The sequence below is a fragment of the Gopherus flavomarginatus genome, chromosome 8 (genome assembly GCF_025201925.1).
Source record: "Gopherus flavomarginatus isolate rGopFla2 chromosome 8, rGopFla2.mat.asm, whole genome shotgun sequence".
Classification (NCBI taxonomy): domain Eukaryota; kingdom Metazoa; phylum Chordata; order Testudines; family Testudinidae; genus Gopherus; species Gopherus flavomarginatus.
Window position 1 is genome coordinate 71,201 of NC_066624.1, and position 23,619 is coordinate 94,819.

Here is a 23,619-nt window from a genome sequence, read left to right on the forward strand (position 1 = left end):
CAGAATTTATAAAATTCTGCTTAGAAATCACACTGTTGATCAAAAAGGTTGCCTTTAATGTGAATTTAGCACTTGTGAAAGACGCAAAGCTGCCAGTACTGTTAAATCCTCGATCCATAAGAATCCAGAGTACAGGCTGCCACATTGCAAACCCCCATATTCCACTCCCACCTATATGCCTAATTTCTAATCTGCAGGAATCATAGACTCATAGGTCAGAAGGGACCAATCTGATCATCTAGTCTGACCTCCTGCACAAGGCAGGCCACAGAACCCCACCCATCCATTTTTGTAACAACCCCAATCCCAGGACCGAGTTATTGAAATCCTCAAAAATGGTTTGAAGACCTCAAGCTGCAGAGAAACCACCAGCAAGCGACCCGTGCCCCACGCTGCAGGGGAAGGCGAAAAACCTCCAGGGCACCTGCCAATCCGCCCTGGAGGAAAATTCCTTCCCGACCCCAAATATGGCGATCAGCTAAACCCTGAGCATGTAGGCAAGAGTCACCAGCTAGCACCCAAGAAGGGCATTGAGAGAAAGAGTTCGGCAAAGAACTGGCAAAGAGAGAGAGAGTTCGGTTTCCATGAATCATTCAACACTTGGTGCCTCCGCCAAAACTGCCAACTATGGGAATAATTAGTACCAGAGACAACGAAGATTGAGTGTTATGGACATCTCCTCTCCAAAACTCACCAAGACCAAGTCATTTCTAATGACTGTCAGACAATAACTGTAAATCCAAACCTACTTAGCAGTGAAAGTGGTGACAGAGGTGAAAGGTTCCATTTGAGCAGGGGTTGGACTAGATGACCTCCTGGATGACTAGGTCTATTCCAACCCTAATCTATGATTCTATTATATCCCATTATAAGCTATACAGTGCTTCAAAACAACAACAAAATAGTGAGATGTGACTCCAAATAACAATACTTCACATCTATGTAATGTTTTACATTTTAAAAGTGCTGTAAAAACTTTAGTTTTAAAAACAGCCTTATGAGTTATTAATCTTCATTTTACAGTGCAAAAACTAAGGCACAGGGAGGAGAAGCAATGTGATCAAGGCCACACTTGCTATGAGCAGCAGAGCCAGGATTAGAACTCCTAATGTTGACTTCTAAATCTGTGCCCAATCCTCCAGATACTGATGACACCCTATGCAAATGAGAGGGGATCTAATTCAATTTTCCATATTCAAAATAACTCATTAATGGCACATATTGGCTGCCATGGATTAGACAAAAAAAAGTCTCTCTCTAACTATAGACAATTCAACAATTCCAGGACCCACCTGCTATTTTGTTTCTTCGAGACTTGATGTGCGAGGGATTTTGGAGTCTTCATTCTAGATAAAACTATATCAGAATGTGAGAGAATTACATCACAGGAAATTTATTTTAGCTTTCTAAAAGTGATCCCATTCCATGCCTTAAGGGCATATATAGACAAAAATTGTTACAACTTTTATATTACCTATAGTATCCAAATGTCTCTAGAACAAGAACCCTACTTAATCTCACAATTAAAATTCTCAGCTATTCAGAGCAGAAGCAGCTCTTTGGCTACCCTCTCCTTCATCATTCAACCCTTGCCATACCTTAAGACGTGGGAGAAAGAATAGGCTTTGCAACAAAAAGATTCACTGTAAAAAGGTATTTCCGAAGAAATTCATATTCTTGCAGCTATGAGGAATACATCCTTTCTACACTTATTGAGAAAGCAAGATTAACATTCTAACCACTCTTTACTTACAGATTTCAAATTCTTCATCACTACTGGAAGAAAAGGGCAGAAGAGAGCTGCAAAATAAAGCACAAAAACAGATGTGAGGAACATAGTCACTTCAGAGGCGAGGAAGTTACTCACCTTCTGCAATAATGATGGCTCTTCGGGATGTGTCGCTGTATGGAAGCTCCACTGTAGGTGTTATCTGCACCCCAGAACCTAAAATCTCTGATTAGAGGCAGCTGTGTCCATTCGGCCCGAACATGCACTCTTCCTTCCTTGAGGCTAACTAGTGTTGTGCAGACAAACTACCCTCAGTTCCTTCTTACCAAGGGGCTCTGCGGTAGAGAACTCCGAAGTAGAGGGGAGAATGACGAGTTGTGCAGCACCCATATGGACACACGTCGTGAAGAACCATTCGTACTGCACAAGATGAGTAACTTCTTCTTTGAGTAGTGTTCTTAAGGGTGCTCCACTGTAGGGGTGGGGCTTCAGAGTGGAATCTGTTACTGATGATAGATAATATTGTGGAGCCAAAGATGGCATCAAGGCTCATCTCAGGTAATTGTTTAGTGATCTGCAAAAGTATGGGCGGAAGCCTCGGTCACTGCCCTACAGATTTCTGAGATGGAGACATTTTGAATAAACATGAGCTATATGGAAATGGATCTTGTGGAGTGCATGTGGATCCCTGGTGGAAGCAGCAGGTTATGTGCAAGGGGTAACAGTGGGTAATGCATCTGGAGACCCATCTGGAGAGTATTTGAGCTGATACTGCAGATCCCTTGGATATTTCCGCAAATGAAAGGAAGAGTTTGGGAGATTTACTAAAGTCCTTAGTCCTGTCCAGATAAGACATCAGAGCTCTCCTAATGTCCAGCATATGCAGTGTTATCTCCCTGTTGTCAGAATATGGTTTAGGAAAAAAATATGGGGAGGTGGATGTGACGGTGCTGCCCGTGGGAGCCAGCTGAGGTCACTCAATCAGGGTGAACTGCAAACAAAACGAGGCAGACAAACCCCAAACGCTGGTGGTTATTCCAATACTTAGATTTACCTTGCCAGCACAAAACAGCTTCTATAGTACCTCACTGGTTACTGAGAAGTCCAAACCATGCAGTTCCCTCAAAGTGCCCAGCCTCAGGCCTCCGTCCAGACACACCTGTCAGATATGATGATGATTCCTGAAAATCTTACTTCATCATATAAAAGAAAAGGTTCTTCCAATCCCAAAGGATCAGCCACATACCCAGGTCCAATTATAAAACTTAGATCTTACTCAAAATACACGCTATAGCCAATTGTTATTAACTAAGCTAAAATTTGAAAAGAAAAGAAAAGAGAAGAGAAAAGAAGAGAGAAAAGAAAAGAAGTGTTGGTTAAAGGATCAATACACATACAGACTTGAACTCAATTCTTAAGGTTCAGATACATAGTAGAGGTGAGCTTGTAGTTGCCAAAAGTCCTTTTAGAAATAGTCCATAGGTTATAATCCAATGTCCATATTCAGGGTGACTCCAGTCAGTGACTGGGGATCTCAATCCTTGTGGCTTAAGGTTTCCCCTTCTTGAAACCCAAAGCAGATCTGAGATGAAGAAGTATTGTGTCCCAGGCTTCTTATACATTTCTAGCAGCCTTTTGGCCTGAGAAAACAATAGGCTTAACTCCTTCTCCCAAACATCCTGGCAATTAGCAGAGAGTAATTTATCCATTAAACTGTTCAGATACAGGTTACCATAACCTTCAAAGAGACATATAGACAATAATACTATTTCACTTAAGTATGATCTTAAATGCTAATATTCCCTTTTTTGATCTTTGAATTAAAACTATAGCAATAGATAAGACCTGTTTGCTGACATCAAGACCTGAGCAAACATCTACCTTTCTACCTCCAACAATGCAGACTTGCATTTCAAAGCTCTATTCATTTATATATCTTGCTAACCAGTTCTTAAGGTTCACCCATGGGTCAGGTCAGTCGGTGAGGTGAGTTAACTAACTCTTTCTGGCCTTGTCATCTTTCAATGAGATATTATATTATACTCATAACATCATAGTGGATTAGTTGGTTCAGATGAAAGGCGGACATCCTGGAACCCCCTTATTCACCACTGTAGTATAATTAGGCTATGTTTTGCACAAAGTATGTCTTGTGAGGTATCACTGTAAAAGTCTTGATCTGCTAGACAGTAATAGACCATTGGATTGTATGTGCTATCAGATGTCCATGTGGCCACCTTGCATATGTCTGTAACAGGTACGTTGTGGAGGAAGGCAATGTATGTTGACATAGGACTCATTTTACTAGAGCAAACACCCTCTGATGGTTGAACATTCTGGGTCTGCTAGCAGAATCTGACGCAAGCCGAGATCCCCTTGGAGAGTCTTCGCTTAGAGACAGTGTCACCCTTTGATCTCTTGGTAGTAGAAACAAATAGCCGAGGGGATTCCCGAAATGGTTTAGTTCTGTCAAGATAAAATGAAAGAACCCATCGGATATCGAGGGTATGCAACGCAGCTTCCTGTGGGGTCATGTGAGGCTTGGGATGGAATACAGGTAAGTGTATTGACTGGTGAAGGTGGAAGGTAGACACCACCTTGGGGAGGAATGTGGGACAGGTTCATATAGTAACCTTGTCTTTAGAGAAAATGGTGTAAGGAGGGTAGACCATCAGGGCGCTTATTTCACCAACCCTTCTTGTTGACGTTATGGCAACCAAGAAAGCCACTTTCATGGACATGTGGAGCAGGGATGAGGTAGCCAGAGACTTGAAAGGGGGTTTCATAAGAGCTGGGAGAACTAGGTTGAGACTCCAGGAGGCTACTCGTGAATGAATCTCAGTGTGGGGTGGGCAAAAAGTGAATAGCCGTCCAGAGTGTCATGGAAGGTGGTAAGGGCCGCTAAGTATATTCTTGATAGAACTGAGCGAAAGCCTGCCCTGTTTTACTTCGAAAAGGTAGTCTAAGATGTCAGGGAGGGTTGCAGTCTGGGGTATTAGGCATCAGTGCAAGATGGAGAGGCGTTTCCACTTTTGCAGGTAAGTCTTAGAAGCGGAGTCCCTTCTACTGTGCAGGAGGACGTATTGGACCTGTTCTGAGCAGGCTAATTCGTGGAATTGAAACATGAAGGAACCACACCAAAAAATGGAGTTTCCAGAGCTGCAGATGAAGAAGCTGACCACAGTTCTGGGAGAGGAGATCTGGTCTGTTGGGGAGTGTCCTGGAAGGATGGATGGACATGCGTAGCAGGTAAGGATACCATGTCTGCTTGGGCCAAGCTGGGGCAATAAGTATGACCCGGGCCATGTCCTCTGTGATGCTGTGTAGAACCCGGGGGAATAGGTGGGAAAGGGTACATGAGGGAGTTGTTCTAAGCAATGAGGAACGCATCCCCTAGAGATGCGTTTCTGAGTCCTGCTCTGGAGCAAAATAGATTACACTTGCAGTTTTGAGGCGTGACAAACAGGTTTATCAACAGAGTGCCCCAGTGGGAGGAGAGCTGTCGGAGTATCATGGGATGTAATGCTCATTTGTGCTCCTTGGAGAAGTGTCTGCTGAGTGTGTCGGCGGTAGTGTTGTGACACCTGAGCAGGTAGGAAGCGGTGACTTATGTGATGTTGTATATACCAATTCCATAGTTTAATGGCTGCTGTATATAGAAGTGCGATCATGCTCCTCCCTGTCTGACGGCTCTGAGTTCTAGGAGATTGATGTGCAGATGCGTCTCTGATAGGGACCGGCGGCCCTGTGCCTTGTGGTCACCTAAGTGCACCCTGCAATCTATCTGGGAAGTGTCTGTGATCAGTGTGAGTATTAGAGAACGTGGATGGAAGGCAACATCCATGCACAGGTTCTCTGGTTTTGTCCACCAATGTAAGGAGGCCAATACGTTCGGCGGTGGAGTCAGAGTTATGCAGAAACTGTTTCTGCCGGGTTTGTAGTTGGAGCTGAGCTGATCCTGAAGGCATCTCATGTGCGACGTGGTGTATTTGGCCATAAAGGTGGTGGCTGCCATGTGACCAAGAAGCTGAAGGCAGGTCTGTGCCTATATTCTGGTGTGAACACAGATTGTGCTTATTAGATGCGTAATACTGAGGAATCACATGCAGCATCTGTGTTCTGGATGAATGGATATATGGAAATAGGCATCTTGGCCTTGTTCCAGCACAGGTATTATTGTGCCCAATGTGACCATCTCGAATTTTTGTACACATACAAACTTGTTCAGTCTCCACCCCCCCGCCTTTCTTTTGGGTTAGAAAGTAGTGGGAGTAGAACCCTTTTCTCTGATATTGCGTTGGTACATGTGCAACTGCACCTAGGTGGAGAAGATGACCCACCTCCACACAGAGAAGGTGCTCGTCAGAGGGGTCCCTGAAGAGAGACAGGGAAGATAGGAAAGGGATGGAGTAACCTGACTGAGGTATTTCCAGGACTCAGCAATTCTGCATGATCTGTTGCCAGACATGGTGGGAAAGCCTGGAGGCAGTAGCCAAATGGGTAAATAGGCGGTGAAGTCAAGAGATGGTCGTGCAGATGCCTGACCAGCACTTCAAAATTGTTACCCAATGGCAGGAAGTAGTTGGTTGTGCCTGGTTTTGCCTGCGCCTAGGAGGTCTGTTGTGGTTTCTCCCAGTGTCATAGGGTCTGGACTGGGGTCGGTGATATTGTGCACTGGGCCTCTGATATGGTTGATACCATGGTCTCCTGGGGATGAATGAGTATAAGCCCAATGTGCGCAAAGTGGCTCTAGAGTCTTTCATAGTGTGAAGGACTTAAAAGGAAAAAAAAAAGAGTATTTGTGTCAAAGGGGAGATCCTCCACTTTGGACTGCAATTCTTTGGGGATACTGGATGTTGAGAGCCAGGAAGACCGGCTCATCACCGCTGCAGTGGCAGTGGCGCGGGCTGCTGGACCAGCCATGTCCATGGACACTTGTTGTGCCTTCCTAGACAGCAACTAACCTTCAACGAGGACTAACTTGAAGTCCACTCTCCTGTCCTCCGGTACATGGGAGACAAATCAAAAAGCTTGTTGTAGTTGTCATGGTCATAGCTTGAAAGGAGGGTGGAATAATTGGCAATTCTAAATTGCAGAGTAGAAGAGGTATAAACCTTGCGGTCCAGGAGGTCAAGGCATTTGAGGCCCTTGTCCTGCAGAATGGGCCGGTAGTGTGGTTGCTTTATTCTCTGCATTGCTGCACCCACAATAGAATTGGGTTGTGGGTGGGAAAATAAGAAATCAACATCCCTCGTGGGCACATGTATTTATGTTCAGCTTTCTTGCATGTTGGCGGAATGAAGGCAGGGGTCTGCCAGAGAGTATCAGCTGGTTCTAGGGAAAGCTTTGTTTATAGATAGGCAGGAGCCAGTAAACTCAGGAAGGGCTCATAGCCAACCTCTTCAGGAGGGGGTTCAGCAGCTCTAGGTGTTGATAGAGCTGGGGATATAGGCATAGGACGAGATTGCGATCCGGTAGAAAGGGCGCAAGGAAAAGCGGTGGCACCGACCATGGGTACCACTCAGGCCAGGTAGGAAAAATTGGGTCCCGGCCACTGGGGCAGAAAGTAGGAAAACTGAGGCTGATTCTTATGATGCCCCATATCTTGGGGTATGTATAGCTTCAGTGGAGGGGAAGATTCAGGCAGGGAGAACTCTGCCTGCTGCGGTGTGCTATTCTCACTATCAGTGAAAGTATCCAGGTCAGGTGGTGAGAGCTACTGTTCAAATAGCGAGTGCTCCATGTCTAGGAGCATAGAGTCAGGCTCAGGGGCCACAGAGATACCCTGCTGATGCAGGAATTGTTGCTGCTCCCTAGGCTGGTGTGCTGCAGAGTGTGAAGTGTGAGCAGCAGCCCGGAGTTATTTTAGTTTCACTTTTGCAGGAGCCGAGAGTGGGGGTGGAACACGTTGTCAGCACCGGGTCCACTGTCAGTGACAGGGGGGATTGGTGCCGAGGAGAGCTTCCCACTGTGGGAAGTCAGGTCCCTGCTTTTGAACCCCATGTGAGTTGCTTCTGAAATGCAGGGGCGGTCAAAGTTGCCTGCTCTCGGTGCTGACAGCATCAAGGGTAAAGACCCCGTGGGAGTTCTTTTACCCTTTTGAGTGTCTCTGACATTAGGGCTTCCTGCCTCTTCACGTGAGAGGGTTAAGTTGGGCTCCCGGTAGGATCTGACCTGGCAGGGGAACCTGAGGGAGAGGGTTTACTGCTCTTCTCCATAGGTGGCTGCAGAGCTTCTTGCCTCTTCACGTGAGAGGGTGAAGCAATGTTCCCAATTGGTTCGGACCTGGCTGGGGAGCGTGAGAGACAGAGTTTGCCACTGCCTGTCTCCAGCAGCGGCGGCAAGTATTTCTGCATGAGAAGCATTTTCAGCCACAGGTCCCTGTCACAATGAGCCCTAGTTTTGAGGTTCATGCAGTGGACACACTTGGCAGGGACGTGTGTCTTACCAAAGCACTTCACACAACGCGAGTGTCCACTGGACCTTGGCATAAAGTCCTGACAGGAAGCACATTTCTTGAATCCTGAAGCCCCTGGCACTATTGCACTAGGAATGCCAGGCAAGAGTCTCTCAGCAGGAGACAAAGTTGAAGAAAAAAGTTTTTGTTTTTTTTTTAATTTAAACTAAGTAACTCTTCTAAAGGAAGGGAAACAACTGGGATGTTACTATTTCTAGGTTCTTTGTAATTGTTTCCTTCAGAAACCAGGGCAGTGCTGATCTTCTTCCCTGAGTCCCGTCTTCAGCTAAGGACAGCTGAGAAGGAACTATGGGGGATGTGGGACACGCGCAGTTAGGCAGACCCTAACGACACTATGAGTCAGCAGCCGAGTGCATGTCTCCCAACCAGGCACTGCTACCGAAGATCTACGATCAACCGCGCCAGTGTAGAACTGATAAATGAAATTGTTTTTAATTGTTCACTTTATTAATGTAACTTCTGTTCACCATTCACTACACTTGCCTACACTGTAACTTCTGTTCCATATTGTAATCCAAACCCCATTTTAAAACACTCACTCCATTTTGTAAAAGCTTCCTCCAACCTTCATTTTTGCAAACCCTGCTGTAATCTTATTAGTTTAGTTTAGATGTGTGAATGAGGTATGTATGAATGATGGAATCAACCTCCAGCCCCAGCCTGTCCTGATGAGATAAAGTTCAAATACCAACGGCTGAAGACCTAGACAACAGCCCTAAACAAAGTAAGAAGCATCCACCCTAAAAAGAAAAGGACAACAGAACAGAAAGAAGATCAAAGCCAGGTCCAAGGCTGAAAGTCAAGCCTGCAATTGATGGGTGATCAATCTAAACCCAGAGGCAGCGTGACACAGCAAGACCTATAGACTTTGAATCCAAACTAAAAGCCTATAAAAAAGAAGGGTGAAATGAGAGACTCTGGGTAACATTCTGCTGCCAACATGGAAGAACATTGGTGCCTGCCCAACAGAGATCCAGCTCAGCCTTGTGCCCAGCTTTCCTGGCCAGTTAGCTGCCACAAGCTACGAACCCAAGCTGCAAAATCAAACCATGAACTTAAGCTATCTTCAGGACTGGTAACTATGCAGCAGCTGCAGAACACCTGATGAATGTGGGTGTGAATGTGTGTATGTGTAGGTATTAGGTATAATGTGAATGTGTGTGTGTGTGTATATAGGTAATAGGTATAATGTGTGTGTATAAGAATTAAGATATTAGTTATTAGTCATAAATTGTTATCATAATAAATGTGGCATCTTTGCCTTGTCCCCTTTAATAAGATCCTGCTGGTTTTTACTGGTCTAATATAATTGGTACAACACCAGGACGCACCATCACCTAGTGTGGAGCACTCACAGGGACAGCACTCAAAGAAGAACTGAAGGCGATTCACCAGTGCAGACCTAGTTAGCCTCGAGGAAGGGTGGGTGCACGTGCGGGCCGAACGTACACTGCTATCTAGAATCTCTGATTAGAGGGACAGGGGCGCTGACACACCTTCAGTGGAGCACCCATAAGGACACCCCAGAAGAACAGATGGGCAGACAACACTACACAGATCAAGATCACAACTTGCCAGAAAATTTGTTTAAATTTGACAGATATTCTGCAATTATTTTTTTCCCTCTAATTTCAATCCGCTCTAATCAGTTATTTACATTTCAAGTGGATAAGAACTCAAACTGCTTATTTCTGAAGCTATGGAAGGAGAAAATGTTTCAAAGAAGATTTCAATATGGTTTAAGGGAAAATTGAATGTCAATCTCAGAAACCTACCAACATAAGCTAAAAATTCATTAAGCTAAAAATTCAACCTGCTGCACACAAGAAGTCATAAGAAAGAACCAGGATCTCTTTGGGGAAGAGTGGTCTCTATACTATCTTCTCCTAAACTGTAGGATGAGACATCCCGTAACCAGGCAGCGCAATAGTCCAGGGTCCTCCAAGACAAATTTAAAATAAATAAAATAAAACCTCAACTAGAACCAGCAGTTAACCCAGTGGCATACCCAAGCAAAACTCACCTTCCACAATAACATCAGCTTCTGGCAAAATCTTGAGTAAACAGATAAGCCTTATTATACATCCTGACTGTAAACATACCCAGGCTATTATGGAACAAGGATGGGGAGAATAAGTTCAAAAGCCAAGTACTTCTTTTTGAGAAAAAGAGTAGAGCAGGGGTCGGCAACCTTTCAGAAGTGGTGTGCCAAGTCTTCACTTAAGCTTAAGGTTTCGCGTGCCGGTAATACATTTTAAAGTTTTTTAAAAGGTCTGTCTCTATAAGTCTATTATTGTATGTAAAGTAAACAAGGTTTTCAAAATGTTTAAGAAGCTTAATTTAAAATTAAATTAAAATGCTAATCTTACACCACTGGCCCACGCAGCCCACTGCTGGCCTAGGGTTCTGTTCACCTAATTCAGCAGCAGGCTGGGGCCTGTGGGACCCTGGCTGCAAGGGGCCGGCACCTGGGACCCTAGACTGGCAGCGGGCTGAGCGGGGCCAACAGCTGAGACCCCAGATCGAGGGCGCAGGTGGGAATGAGGGTGGTGTAGGAGCTCCCATTTGGTGCCCAGGGTGGGGGCGGGAGAGTGCAAGAGTCAGGGCATGAAGTGTGGGGGGGGCTGGTATGTGAGGGGGTGTAGGGGTCAGGGCAGCGGGCTGGGGTGCTCACGGCAGGGGGCTGGAGGGGATATGCCCTGATTTCACCCCTTTCCCCAGGGGCCTGTCCCCACCTCTTCTCTGCCTCCTCCGTGGAGCAGCGAGCATGCTGCGGCTCCGCTCCCTCTCTCACTTACAAGGGCGATCAGCTGATCGGCGCAGAAAAGGAGAGGAGGAGGGGCAGGAAAGCAGCACACTAGGGGAAGAAGCAGGGGAGGGGGGAGCTTGGCTGCCAGCAAGACCAAGCTTCTGCCTCCTGCCCTCGCAGGAGAGAGCAGGGGGGCTGAGTGGGGCCGGGACCCCAGCAGGCAGCAGCGTGCCATTAAAAATCGGCTCGCGTGCCGTAGGTTGCCGACCCCTGGAGTAGAGCATTCTCTAAGCAAGGGAGGTCCTGCTTGAATGCCTCTGCTGATCATAACTATGGCAGTATTACACACAAAATGGGAAATGACTGCCTAGGAAGGAGTAATCCGGAAAGTGATCGGGGATGTGTGCGCGCGTCATAGTGGACTATAACCTAAATACTAAATATGAGTCAACAGTGTAACACTGTTGCAAAAAAAAAAAATAAATAAATAAAAAAAAAAAATCACACACGAACATCCTTCTGGGATGTATTAGCAGGAGTGTTGTAAATAAAACACAAGTAGTAATTCTTCCGCTCTACTCCACGCTGACTAGGGCTCAACTGGAATAGCGTGTCCAGTTCTGGGTGCCACATTTTAGGAAAGAAGTGGACAAACTGGAGAATATCCAGAGAAGAGCAATAAAAATGATTAAAGGTCTAGAAAACATGACCTATGAGGGAAGATTGATAACATTGGGTTTGTTTAGTCTGGAAAAGAGATGACTGAGAGGGGACATGATAACAGTTTTCAAGTACATAACAGGTTGTTACAAGGAGGAGGGAGAAAAAATTGTTGTTCTTAACCTCTGAGAATAGGACAAGCAGCAATGGGCTTAAATTGCAGCAATGGCAGTTTAGGTTGGACATTAGGAAGATTTTCCTAACTGTCAGAGTGGTTAAGCACTGGAATAAATTGCCTAGAGAGGTTGTGGAATCTCCATCATTGGAGATTTTTAAGAGCAGGCTAGACAAACATCTGTCTGGGATGGTCTAGATAATACTTAGTTCTGCCAAGAGTGCAGGGGACTGGACTAGATGATCTCTTGAGGTCCGTTACAGTCATATGATTCTATGACATGGAGAGTGGCTCTCTCTCAAATAGGCAACCTTTTACAGGTCAAAAGCAGCACCTTAAATCAGAATATTTGGACTGAAATTGAGCCTGCTAGGTCTCATCTGTGCCCCAGTCTCTCACAAACATTGGGTTTGGAAATTCAAAGCCAAACAAAAAACCAAAACACAAATTCTTAGATTTAGGAAAAGGGACACAGATGCTCTTCCAAGCAGAAAAACAAGATCTTAAAGAAAAAATAAGAACAAGATAAAAATCTGTATAAAAGCAAGACAACTTATCTGCAGACAACTTTATCATCACATAGTAAAGACAATAAAATACAACTTTTGAACGGATGAGAGACCAGCCCTTTAATCTCTTAAAAAGTTTTCTCACCTGTCATCCTTCGTGTGCCAGGATTCTGCAGTCACTTTCTTTTTGGTCTTTATAACTGAAACCGAAAACAGAAGAGATCATCTTTCCAGATAGGACTGCACAAGGAGGGAAGCCTCAACAAGGTTAAAGTCAGGAGTTAATTATTTGTTTAACTGTTGCGCCTATAATACCTAGTCACTAGGCAGGACCCCATCATGCTAGGCACTGAACAGACACAGAACAAGGAATTCCCAGTTTAGAGAGGATATACTATATAATCAGTCACTAATCTTCCACTCAGTAGCCACTTCCAACAGGATGGATTGATTTAAATCAAAGCAATTTAAATCAGGAAGCAAGAAACATTATTTAAATCAATTTTAATCTTGTTTTGCATTTGTACTTTTTAGTTATTTTCCTAAGGAAAGGTTGATTCTCATTAGTCAATTACCAATAAAATGTGTCAATTTTCAGCTAAAAATAGCCTTAATACACCATTCCCTTTCCCTCTGTAGTTGCTGAACACTTCTGCCTTTGCTGCATCATGAACAATTTTACCATCTCCATCTAGAACACTGTTAGGATTCCTTTCCTTCCTGATATATTTAAACTCTTTAACACAGTCAGCCATGGATTTTCCTCCCAATTTCTTTAGGTTCTCTTATCAAGTTACTACACTTCATAAATTCTAATTTGTATTGCTTGCTATCTACTGCATCTTTTCCCCATTTGTAATATAGGTTTTTTTAAGCACAGTGCTGGCAGTGCCAAGGTCAGTTTATAGAACGTAGAAGAGGCTTTTGTAGCTAAGGAAGACTGTTTAAGGGTCTGCATAAACCCCTGCCTGGTACCCCAGGCAGTTCAGCTGATTTCACCCAAAGATTCCCAACAGGAGAAAGGCCTGGAGTCTAAGCTGATATTCCCTAAGGGTTTACAGTGTGTAAGCCCAGTAATCATCATATCTGTCTGGGGGGTACACTTCTCCCAGACTGCAGAGACGGTGGAATGGACAACCTGAGAAAAACAAAAACAAAAAAACCCCACCTTATCCTAAGGCAGCAAGCACACTGTTCAAAGCCTTTGTGTGTGTGTGGTGGTGGTGGTGGTGGTGGTGTGTCTAATTGGCTGATACACACCAAAAAAGTGTAAGATTACCATAAGTATATACTGGGGGAAAAAATGGAAATAACTAGAACTAGATACACTAAAGGATTACTGTATGACAGAATCAGACAGCTCTGAATTTCCTTGAAGCTGCAGTCTTTGGCAGATGACTTGAATTCCATGAGTGGAAATATGCAGATGTTCTCCATAATGTGTGTTCTCTTCCCTTTATCTCTGTGTCACTTACTTAGGCCTAATCCTGCAGACAGTTACATAACATCAATATGCTACATAAGTGAGTAGTCACATTAAATTTGTTCAGACTATTCATGTAGCAATATTAGGAACTTTGACTGCAAACTCTTCCAAAGTAGACTCCTGTCATTATTATGTCTGCAAAGTACATTGCATTTTTTGGTGGCTCTGTCTGAATAAAACAAATAAACTATTAAAAACCGTTAAGGACGCTCAACTGAATATTGCACCATACAGCCATAATAGTGCCAGTAAATCTTTAGTTAAGTCCTCAGCCATCCTTTGCAACCTATAGCCATTCTATTAATTTCAGATTTTTATACTGTCCCATCACAGAGTATGAGAAGGTCTCATTTCGCTTAACTGTGATTTTGCCTCTCTACATTACTTCACCCACCCCAAACATACTTCTTCTCTCCACCTCAACGTAGTAAGTGCAACTTTTAACTGACTACATGAAGTAGATAGAAACTGATGTTTTCTAATTGTTCAGAATATTGAATTAGCATGGTGTTGCATTAGAAGGCACAGCTTTTTAGTAGATGTTAGTGTTGTGTTTGATAGACGGAATTTAAGAGAAAATAATTTTTTGTAGAGTCTTTTAGGTTTGTAACATTGTTATTTAGGTGCTGCAAGTGCAGCAAGGTGTTTTGTGTTTTGATGTACACAGTTGAAATGGAAATGTGCAGAGGTTGCCCTGATATAAAAATCATTTTTCTACAGTACTTCTCTCACTACACTATTTAAAATAAAATGCCATACAGTAGAATCTCAGTGTTACAAACTGATCAGTCAACTACACACCTCATTTGGAACTGCAAGTATGCAATGAGTCAGAGGAGACACCCCCCCCCACCCCCCAAAATACAGTATAGTGTTAAATGTAAACTATAAAAAAAAATTAAGGGAAAGCAGCACTTTCCTGCATAGCAAAGTTTCAATGTAGTATCAAGTCAATGTTTAGTTGTAAACTTCTGAAAGAACAACCATAACACTTTATTCACTGTTACAAATAACCTCCATTCCTGAGATGTTCTTAACTTGGAGGTTCTTCTGTACTTGCATGATGTGTGCTTATTGTATGGCACAGGATGTCAGTTATACAATTAAGACACATTGATCTTTTTTGGTGTGTATAATACAATTGCTTACTGTTAAGTTTGTCATTGGAAAATTGAATGTTAATTGTCATGTAGATTTTTTGTTTGGAAACATGAACTTTAAAAGGTATTTTATTTTTATATAGGTTTAACTAAAGGCACCTAGACAGACCTCCCCCCAAACCCTTAGTCTTCAAGGTGCCACATTTTCTAACAGGTTTATTTGGGCATAAGCTTTTGCAAGTAAAAAAACCACACTTCTTCAGATGAAGTGAGGTTTTTTTACCCACAAAAGCTTATGCCCAAATAAATCTGTTAGTCTTTAAAGTGCCACCAGACTCCTTGTTGTTTTTGTGGATACAGACTAACATGGCTACCCTGATACTTAGAAAATGTGTACACTGCTATGGAAAACTACAAATAAAATATACATATGTTTTATTTTGCTTCTTTACAAAAAGGTCTAAAAAGTTTTACTGTGTATATGCATGTGTTTTAAACATGCCTTCAGATCTTCTCCTTCAGACAGAATTTACATCACTATCTGAGATACAGTTATCATGTACAGCTTTTAAAGTCTTCCCTCAGTCCAACTCTCTAATTGAATCATTTATTGTGTACAGAACTGGTGTTTGCATGATAAATCCACACAACAAAATATGAACACTACAGCATTAATGGTTTGGACTCTCAATCAATCCCAGATCTTCTCCCACCTTTCAGGCTGCCCTCCCCCATGTTCCAGCTGTCACTCATATATGAGTTTCCTCTCCATCACACTGGTCCCTCCCACCCCAACATCTAATCTCTGTCGCTCACTTCCCTCACAACTTGGCAGGGTATGGGAAACACTAAACCTGCAAATTCACCTACTTTGTGCAGTCCCGTGTGGGGGGTTCCTTGTCCCCAACCAGGTGTTGCCTTGTCTGTCATCCTCTGCGTCGGACGAGAGCAACAGTCTCTGGACAGAGGCCCCAGCAGGCCCAAGGCTGGAAACCTGAGGGATGCCGACCAAGGGTGTGGGGGCTCCCAGCTGAAAGGGGAAAACAACGGAGAATGACCTAGCCCTAAAGCGAGCCCAGCTGCTTCTCATGCCCCCACAGAGCCAGGGCCCGGCTCCCGCCCCCACTACTCCCTCAGGAGAGCCCGGCTCGCGCCCGCCCGCGCCCTTCCCCCCGCGATTCCCCGGCAGGGCCCGTCTCCGGCTCCCGCCCGCGTCCCTGTCTCTCCCCCCCTCCCCCTCTGGATCCGGCCCGCGCCCGCCCGCCCCTCACCCCCACAGCCCCTCACCCGGACGCGGTGCCTAGGCTCCCGTGCCATCCTCGCGTAGAAGCCGCCGCCGCCGCCGCCACGTTTAAACCTCCCGCCCGCCCCTCACTGCAGAGCCATCACGTCCGGGGCGGTACTTACCCCTGCCAGTCTGGAGGCGCATGCGCCGGGGGGGGAGGCCGAACTGCACTTCGAGCCGTAGCGGCCCGCGCCCTGATGACCCCAGTGGGCGCGGCTGCTCCTAGCAAGGGAACCGCCCCCCGGCGCCGGCTCCAGGGGCCTTTGGCCTCCCTCCCGCGGCCGCACAGCTCCCTCCCGCGCGCCCAGCGCATCTTCCCGCGTGGAGACCCATGAACGCGCCTTCCCCGCCCCCAGCCCAGCCGCGGAGAAGCGCTCCCGCTGGCGCCAAAGATTAAGACAAAAACACGTTGTTTGCAGTGATCTTTAGTTGTAGTCATAAGCTGTCTTTTTATTGGGCAGTTAGCTGGAAACAAAAGCCTGTTACAATAAGCAAAGCAGCAAGGTCCCACGGCAGGAACAAAGCTCAAAGGGCACCCCCAGCAGTCTCACCTATGCAGAGCACGCTACCGGAGCAGTTTAGTGCAGCAACTTGCAGCATCAATTCTTTAAGGTGCTACCCTCTTTTCATTTTTACGGGTTTAAACTAGGTAGTTTCAATTGTCCAAAGCTATAAGGCTGGGCTTTTAAAGAGTGCAATTTATAAAGGTGCATGCTGATTAGGGAGGGGGGTGTACCCACAGTTGGCCTAGGCTGTCTTTTAGTGGAGCAACTTTCTGTTACCGAAAGAGATAAGCTTACATAGCACTGCTCTTCAGGGAGAAAGATATGCAGGTGCTAAGACCTACACAGCAACGAAACAGTCCCTAACAGTCTAGCCACAGGTTCTTCAGTGCTGTGTCAACATACCCTCTAACCTCAAAAGTTTCTCTCTCTCACCCCCAGAAGTTGGTCCAATAAAAGGTATCTCACCCCCCTTTTCATTTCTGGTTAAAAATGACACGCAAGATTTCCTGCTTGGGTATCAGCACCTGGTAAGAATCTACCAGCAAACTAAGGCATCCTATACTAAGCATTCATCACCTAGGCTACATTCAAAAGCATTAACTGAGACTTAGATAAAAAGTGCATCAAAAGCAGCACTTTGAACACAGTTCTCGGTTGCTGCACTAGAACACAAATTGTTACCTGTTACTGAATAGGTGTATGTAGCACACTTAGCAAGACTGACATTGGTTTGTTTTAAACTGCAGTCCATGACCCTCTGCACAGATTTAAAAACAAAATTACTTACGGTAATTCATGCTTGTTCAACACAACACTCAGCATCAGAGTTTACATATAGCCCATGGCCTCCAAATTACCACATATCAGTGAGATAAAGATGACACTCCCACATTCAGAAAAAAAGCCTTTCTAGGTGGTCCTTAAATACTGCAATAATTAATATATATAACTGCCCACTTGAGAGCTTTTCAGAGTTGGAATACTTTTTTTTTTTTTTAAACATTAAATATACTTGATGCAGATGTTTAGTAGATGAAAAATCTATACTTACCTGGGATTTCATTTCTGCTGAAATGAATAGAACTATTTAAAAGCCAAGCTATGGAAAGGAAGGTAAAAGGCCAGCAGCACGGAAGGGGGTAGTAAAGGCAAAACGCTGGTCAAATGGGTCAAACTGGGCAAACCAGAGCTTTATTTTAAAAAAGTCCTTGCTACAGTACATAGGACTGTGCCTCTGTACATAATTAACAATCATTCCTGAAGAATTTGTATTTGGCACCAGTTTGTTTTATTTCAAAAGAGTTCAGGGGAATTAATTTTAAACCAATTTTGTTTTTCAACAGAATAGGAGCTGTCATCATGAAGCCAATTAGCTGAGATACAGGAGAATTTTTTTTTTTTTAAACCAAGCACTGAGTTCTCATCTAAATCAACACAGTACAGAAAGTTCCAAAACAGAGGTCAAACATTAAAAGGCTGATATAGGCTCAAGTGGTTTATAAAACCTGTAAAAAGACTACACCAGCAAATATGCCCTTTCAATCTGCACAGTTAAGAAGTTAATGCAGGGAGCAACACTCACTAGTTGGAAATCATGTCATGGAAGAATCGCACATATACCAACAGGAACACCTGAAATCAAACATTAAAAAGCTCCAATTCCCAATCCACATACAAGAAATTCATAGGAAGATTGAATCAATCCATGAAATCACAATTGGATGGACAGTTCACACTTTCTCCATCAAGCACCAGGCCTTGCAAACATACAGCACGTGCACAACTCAATCTTTTTCAAACTCCTTATGGAATAGAAAGTTCCCAATCTCTACAGCCTCTCCCTATTATGCACGAAGTATGTCTGTCTGTGCTCTTAAATGACCATCATGTATCACTTCAGTCACAGAGTACCAGGCAGATTAAGTAGAAATGCACTGTCTTTAGCTCCCATCTCCTTTGCAGAGGAGTTTGAGAGGCTCAATTCTGGGAGAGTTGTGTGGGCAGAGTCCTTCATGCAGATTCATTGCTCTCTATTGGCTTAACCATATGGTCTGGTTTGTTGCCAGCAGCATAGTGATCCCACATCTGAAGGTAAAGCCGCTCCAGTTCCATTGTGTACTGTTTGGTGTTGAACAAAGGACTTGATATTCTCTGCTTCCAGACTTTACTACGAATTTTCTTCAGGCTACACAAAGAGTTAACAGCAAGCAGTCAGATGAGAAGCAGACACAGGAACAAAGGGTTATTGTGATCTATTACCTCAACTAACCCAGAACTCTCAACACACCATTGCTTCAGCAAATCCCTTTATTGTCATCTCCCTACCCAAAATCCACATTGTTGCTCCTTCCCCAATGTGGAACCGTCAGCTTCACTGAAACTCAACTTTTTCATTGTGGGTGAAAATGCTATGGACATGTGTTAGTATTGCTACACACTAATTAACCAGACCCATCAACCCTTCAATACAGCCCCATCAGATGGAATTTCCCCAACTGCAAGTGCCCCTTTATTTCAGCCTAGGTTTTTCTTTCTGAAAGGAAAGTGAAAATGCATTTTGTTTGCGTTTACTTTCTGCAGAAGCTTCAATATATCAGCATTCCTATCTCCCTCCCAGCAGGTCTCCGTTCTAATTTCAGCTCTGCCAATGTCTCAATGTGATATCCTGCACATGATGCTCAATCTCAGACTCTATATCTATAAAGTTACAATTACTTTGTAGGGAATATGTTGAGGGTTCCTCAATCTTGGGAGGGGTAGTCAACAATTGTGAACATGTAAAACTCCAAGTATTTTTAGGGAGGACAAGTGCATACTTTGGGCATTTCATGATACTCACCTATCTGAACATGCCACACTCCATTCTAGTATAGTTACCTCGCACATCTGCCTTCCTAGCTCCTATTATGGCTATTTAAAGAGCTTAACCCTCCCTGAGAAGGCAGCCCATCTCTCACAACCCACCCACTATCTTCAGCATGGAGCCCTGGACCTGTGCAAGAATCTCCCGCACACTTTGCCTCCAACCCTGACCTCTGTTGAAGGCATATATTGCTCCCTTCTGCTGCTTCAGGGTATGAGAATACTAGATCCCCAACAGAGTAGTTTTTCACCCCAGATGGGACTTGAACCCACAATCTCTGGTTTAGAAAGCCAATGCCTTATCCCTTAGGTCACTAGGGGCCCTTCCCCCCAAGACAGTAGGCAGGCAGCTAAACCAGGGATGAGGGGAGGAGGTAATTCCCTCAGGACACATTGCAGATATGAATTCTAGCCCAGTTCCTCATTCCAATGAGCACAGACCTTACTTCCTCATCAGCAAAGCAGTTTAGTGGCTACTTCAAAACCCTGGAGGTCAGTCAGCTCCCAAGGTAACAAACAGTGGGTAACTTCATCAGTCAAGGTAAGTTCAATAGAATGAAAATAATGACATGCCTCACTGCTTATAGCCATATATATTTATGTTTATTCCATTTTGCTTCCTAACAAACACTATCCCCAATAATGGTGCCTTACTGTTCTAGATCTTTATTTCATCCTCCAAACTAGATGTACTTACTATTCTAGATCCGTTCCCAGTTTCACAGCAATATCTTCATATTCTTGTCTACTCTTAGCAATAAGTTCAAGACAACCAAGGCAAGTAAGCTGGGAGGCAGCAACCCGTGATGCAAGAGTTTCCCCTGTAAAAAGAGAAAAGAAAGTGATAACCAATATGCCTTCTTGATGCTTTACAATTTACTTAATTTTTTTTCTCCTGCCTGAGAAAACACACAAGGGGAGGTTGCTAGACTGACTATTTGTTCTGGAAAGCCTGCCCACTAGCTAGAACTGGGATGCACTTAATTTCTTAACTATCCATGACAGAAGTGGGCAAACTACAGCCCGTGGGCCACATCTGGCCCACGGGACCATCCTGCCCGGCCCTTGAGCTCCCGGCTGGGGAGGCTAGCCCCTGGCCCCTCCCCCGCAGCCACACCACCAGTGCTCTGGGCAGCAGGGTTGGACACTCCTGTTGAGCAGCATGGCAGTGTGTCTGACTTCAGCCAGGTGGCATGGCTGCCAGACATGCTGGTCTGAGCGGCACGGTAAGGGGGCGGTGGCCGGGGGGTTGCGTAAAGGGGGGGGTCCCAGGGGCACTCAGCGAACAGGATACGGTTGAATGGGGTGGAGGTTTGGGGGCAGTCGTGGTTGGATAAGCATGAGAATCCCTGTGGGCCTGGCAGGGATGTGGATAGGGGTCAGAGCAGTCAGGAGACTGGGAGCAGAGCGGCTGGATAGGCGGTGGGGTCCCGAGGGTGGTCTTGGGAGGGGGCGGTTAGGGGACAATGAGCAGGGGGAGTTGGATGGTGGAGGTTTCTGAAGGGGGTGGAAAGTGGGTGAGCGCCAGGCTGTTTGGGGAGGCACAGCCTTCCCTACCCAGCCCTCCATACAGTTTTGCAACCCTGATGTACCTATCGGGCCAAAAAGTTTCTCCACCCCTGATCTATGAACTCTTCACACTACAAGATAAAAATAAAAACAAGAAGGATTGAAGGTCTATAACAATTACATTCAATATGAATTTTTCAGAGTAGGGGCCGTGTTAGTCTGTATCCGTAAAAAGAACAGGAGTACTTGTGGCACCTTAGAGGAGATAACAGAAATAAATGTGTTAGTCTCTAAGGTGCCACAAGTACTCCTATTCAATATGAATTGTCACCATGTGGCTACAAATCTTGTTTCCCTGAGACATTACCTGGCATAGTAACCATGGGAGTTCCAGCCCAGAGTACATCCATCCCAGTAGTATGCCCATTACAAAGTGGAGTATCTAGACAAACATCAGCCAACTGGCCCCTCCGCACATGTTCCTCTTTGGGGGCAACAGGAGAGAAGATGATTCGGTTCTGGGGAAGGCCCATGTTCTGTGCATATTGTTGAATATTGGGTTCTCCTACAGCTGGGAAACGCAACAGCCACAATACACTGTTTGGAACTCGCTTCAGAATCTACAACCAAACCAGGAAGAAAATAAAGGGTGACTGTGTAAAAAACAACATTCAGAAGCATCACCCTCCTGGATAGATCAGAACAAGCAAATAGTGTGAACAGTGAAATCACAGAAATGTATGACTGGAAGGGACACAGATAGGTCATTTGATCCAGTTCTCTGCACTGAGGCAGGTCTAAATACTATCTAGATTATCCCTGACAGGTGTTTGTTTAACCTGTTCCTAAAAGCCTCCAATGATTCCACAACCTCCCTAGGTAATTTGTTCCAGTGCTTAACTACCCTGATGATTAGGAAGTTTTTCCTAATATCTAACCTAAATCTCCCTGGCTGCAATTTAAGCCCATTGCTTCTTGTCCAGTGGTTAAGGAGAACAATTTATCACGCTCCTCTTTATAACAACCTTTTATGTACTTGAAGACTTAGGTCACCTCTCAGTATTATATTCTCCAGATTGAAAAAACTGGCTTTGTAGGCCATGTTTTCTAGACCTTAAATCTTTTGTTGCTCTCCCTCTTGACTTCTCTACATCTTTCCCCAACTGTGGTACCTGGAACTACACACAGTACTCCAGCTGAGGCATTATCAATCAGTGCTGTCTTGTCTTGCTTACAGCACCCCCGCTAATACATCCCAGAATGACGTTTGCTTGTTTTGAGTCAACAATGTAATACTGTTGCAAAACAAGCAAACAACACTGTGGGATCTATTAGCAGGAGTGCTGTAAGCAAGACAGAAGACGTAATTCTTCCACTCTACTAAGCACTGATTGATAAGGCCTTAGCTGGAGTACTGTGCACAGTTCTTTCCCCAACTGTGGTTATTAGATGTTGACAAACTGGAGCAGCGGTTCTCAAACTGTGAACTGGGAACCCAAAGTGGGTGGCAACCCCATTTCAGTGGAGTGTCCTGGGTTGGCAACAGACTTGCTGGGGACAGGGGTTGAAGCCGAAGCCCAAGGGATTCACGCCCCTCCTTCCTCACCCCCATCCTCCATTGGCAAGGTCTTGGACCTCGGCTCAGGCTTCAGCTCCAGTCCCGGCTCCCAGGTCATGTAGTAATTTTTGTTACTAGAAGGGGGTCACAGTATAATAAATTTTGAGAACTGCAGAACTACAGGAAGTCAAGAGAGAGAAAAAGCACTAAAGGTCTAGAAAACGTGACCTACAAGGAAAGACTGAAAAAACCTGGATTTGTGAAATGCCTCACTTTCAAAGTGAAAGTGCAAGTCAGTCAGACAATGCGTCAAACAGTAAGTGCAAGCTTCTGGGATATGACCTGAAGAGCAGAGTGGATACAGCATGCACCTCTCATTTTGCTTTTGTACCACAGTTTAGGTCAAAGTCATGTTTGCAAATGGCAGCACAAAGGGGTGTGTACCCACAGCAGATGAAACAACGAGGTGAATTTAGCATTGATGAAAATGCTGGAGTCACAGCCTTGGAGATTGAAGATTCCAATTTATTTACAGGGAGCACTATGCAGAAGTGAATAAGAACAGCCATACTGGGTCAGACCAAAGATCCATCTAGCCCAGCATCATGTCTTCTGACAGTGGCCAATCCCAAGTGCCCCAGAAGGAATGAACAGAACAGGTAATCATCAAGTGATCCATCCCCTGTTGCCCATTCCCACCTTCTGGCAAACAGAGGCTAGGGACCCATCCCTGCCCATCAGCCACTGATAGACCTATCCTCCATGAATTTATCTAATTCATTTTTGAACCGTTATAGTCTTGGCCTTCACAACATCCTCTGGCAAGGCGTTCCACAGGTTCACTGTGCATTGTGTGAAAAAATACTTCCTTGTGTTTGTTTTAAACCTGCTGCCTATTAATTCCATTTGGTGTCCCCTAGTTCTTGTGTTATGAGGAGTAAATGAACTTCCTTATTGACTTTCTCCACACCAGTCATGATTTTATAGACCACTATCATATTCTCCCCTTAGTC

General features: G+C 44.7%; 2 protein-coding genes across 5 annotated transcripts in view; both read right to left on the reverse strand.

The window, feature by feature from the left end:
• Positions 1-16,360, reverse strand: part of GCNA (germ cell nuclear acidic peptidase) — a 57,181-nt gene extending 40,821 nt beyond the window's left edge. Inside the window, exons 1-5 of one of the 2 annotated variants that reach the window (XM_050964939.1) lie at positions 16,174-16,360; positions 15,757-15,916; positions 12,446-12,500; positions 1,754-1,800; positions 1,293-1,356 (exon numbers count right to left, since the gene is read on the reverse strand). In XM_050964939.1, coding sequence (XP_050820896.1) covers positions 1,293-1,356; positions 1,754-1,800; positions 12,446-12,500; positions 15,757-15,916; positions 16,174-16,203 — 356 coding nt within the window. In that variant the 5' untranslated portion in view covers positions 16,204-16,360. Of the gene's footprint in view, positions 1-1,292; positions 1,357-1,753; positions 1,801-12,445; positions 12,501-15,756; positions 16,021-16,173 lie in introns of those variants that run through there. The other variant, XM_050964938.1, reaches the window with a different exon arrangement.
• A 1,480-nt stretch (positions 16,361-17,840) lies between these two features.
• The window catches only part of OGT (O-linked N-acetylglucosamine (GlcNAc) transferase), a 91,014-nt gene continuing 85,235 nt past the window's right edge, over positions 17,841-23,619 (reverse strand). For all 3 annotated transcript variants that reach the window (XM_050964896.1, XM_050964895.1, XM_050964897.1), the window contains 3 exons: positions 21,416-21,668; positions 20,237-20,360; positions 17,841-18,862 (listed from right to left, as the gene is read on the reverse strand). In XM_050964896.1, coding sequence (XP_050820853.1) covers positions 18,688-18,862; positions 20,237-20,360; positions 21,416-21,668 — 552 coding nt within the window. In that variant the 3' untranslated portion in view covers positions 17,841-18,687. The remainder of the gene's footprint in view (positions 18,863-20,236; positions 20,361-21,415; positions 21,669-23,619) is intronic.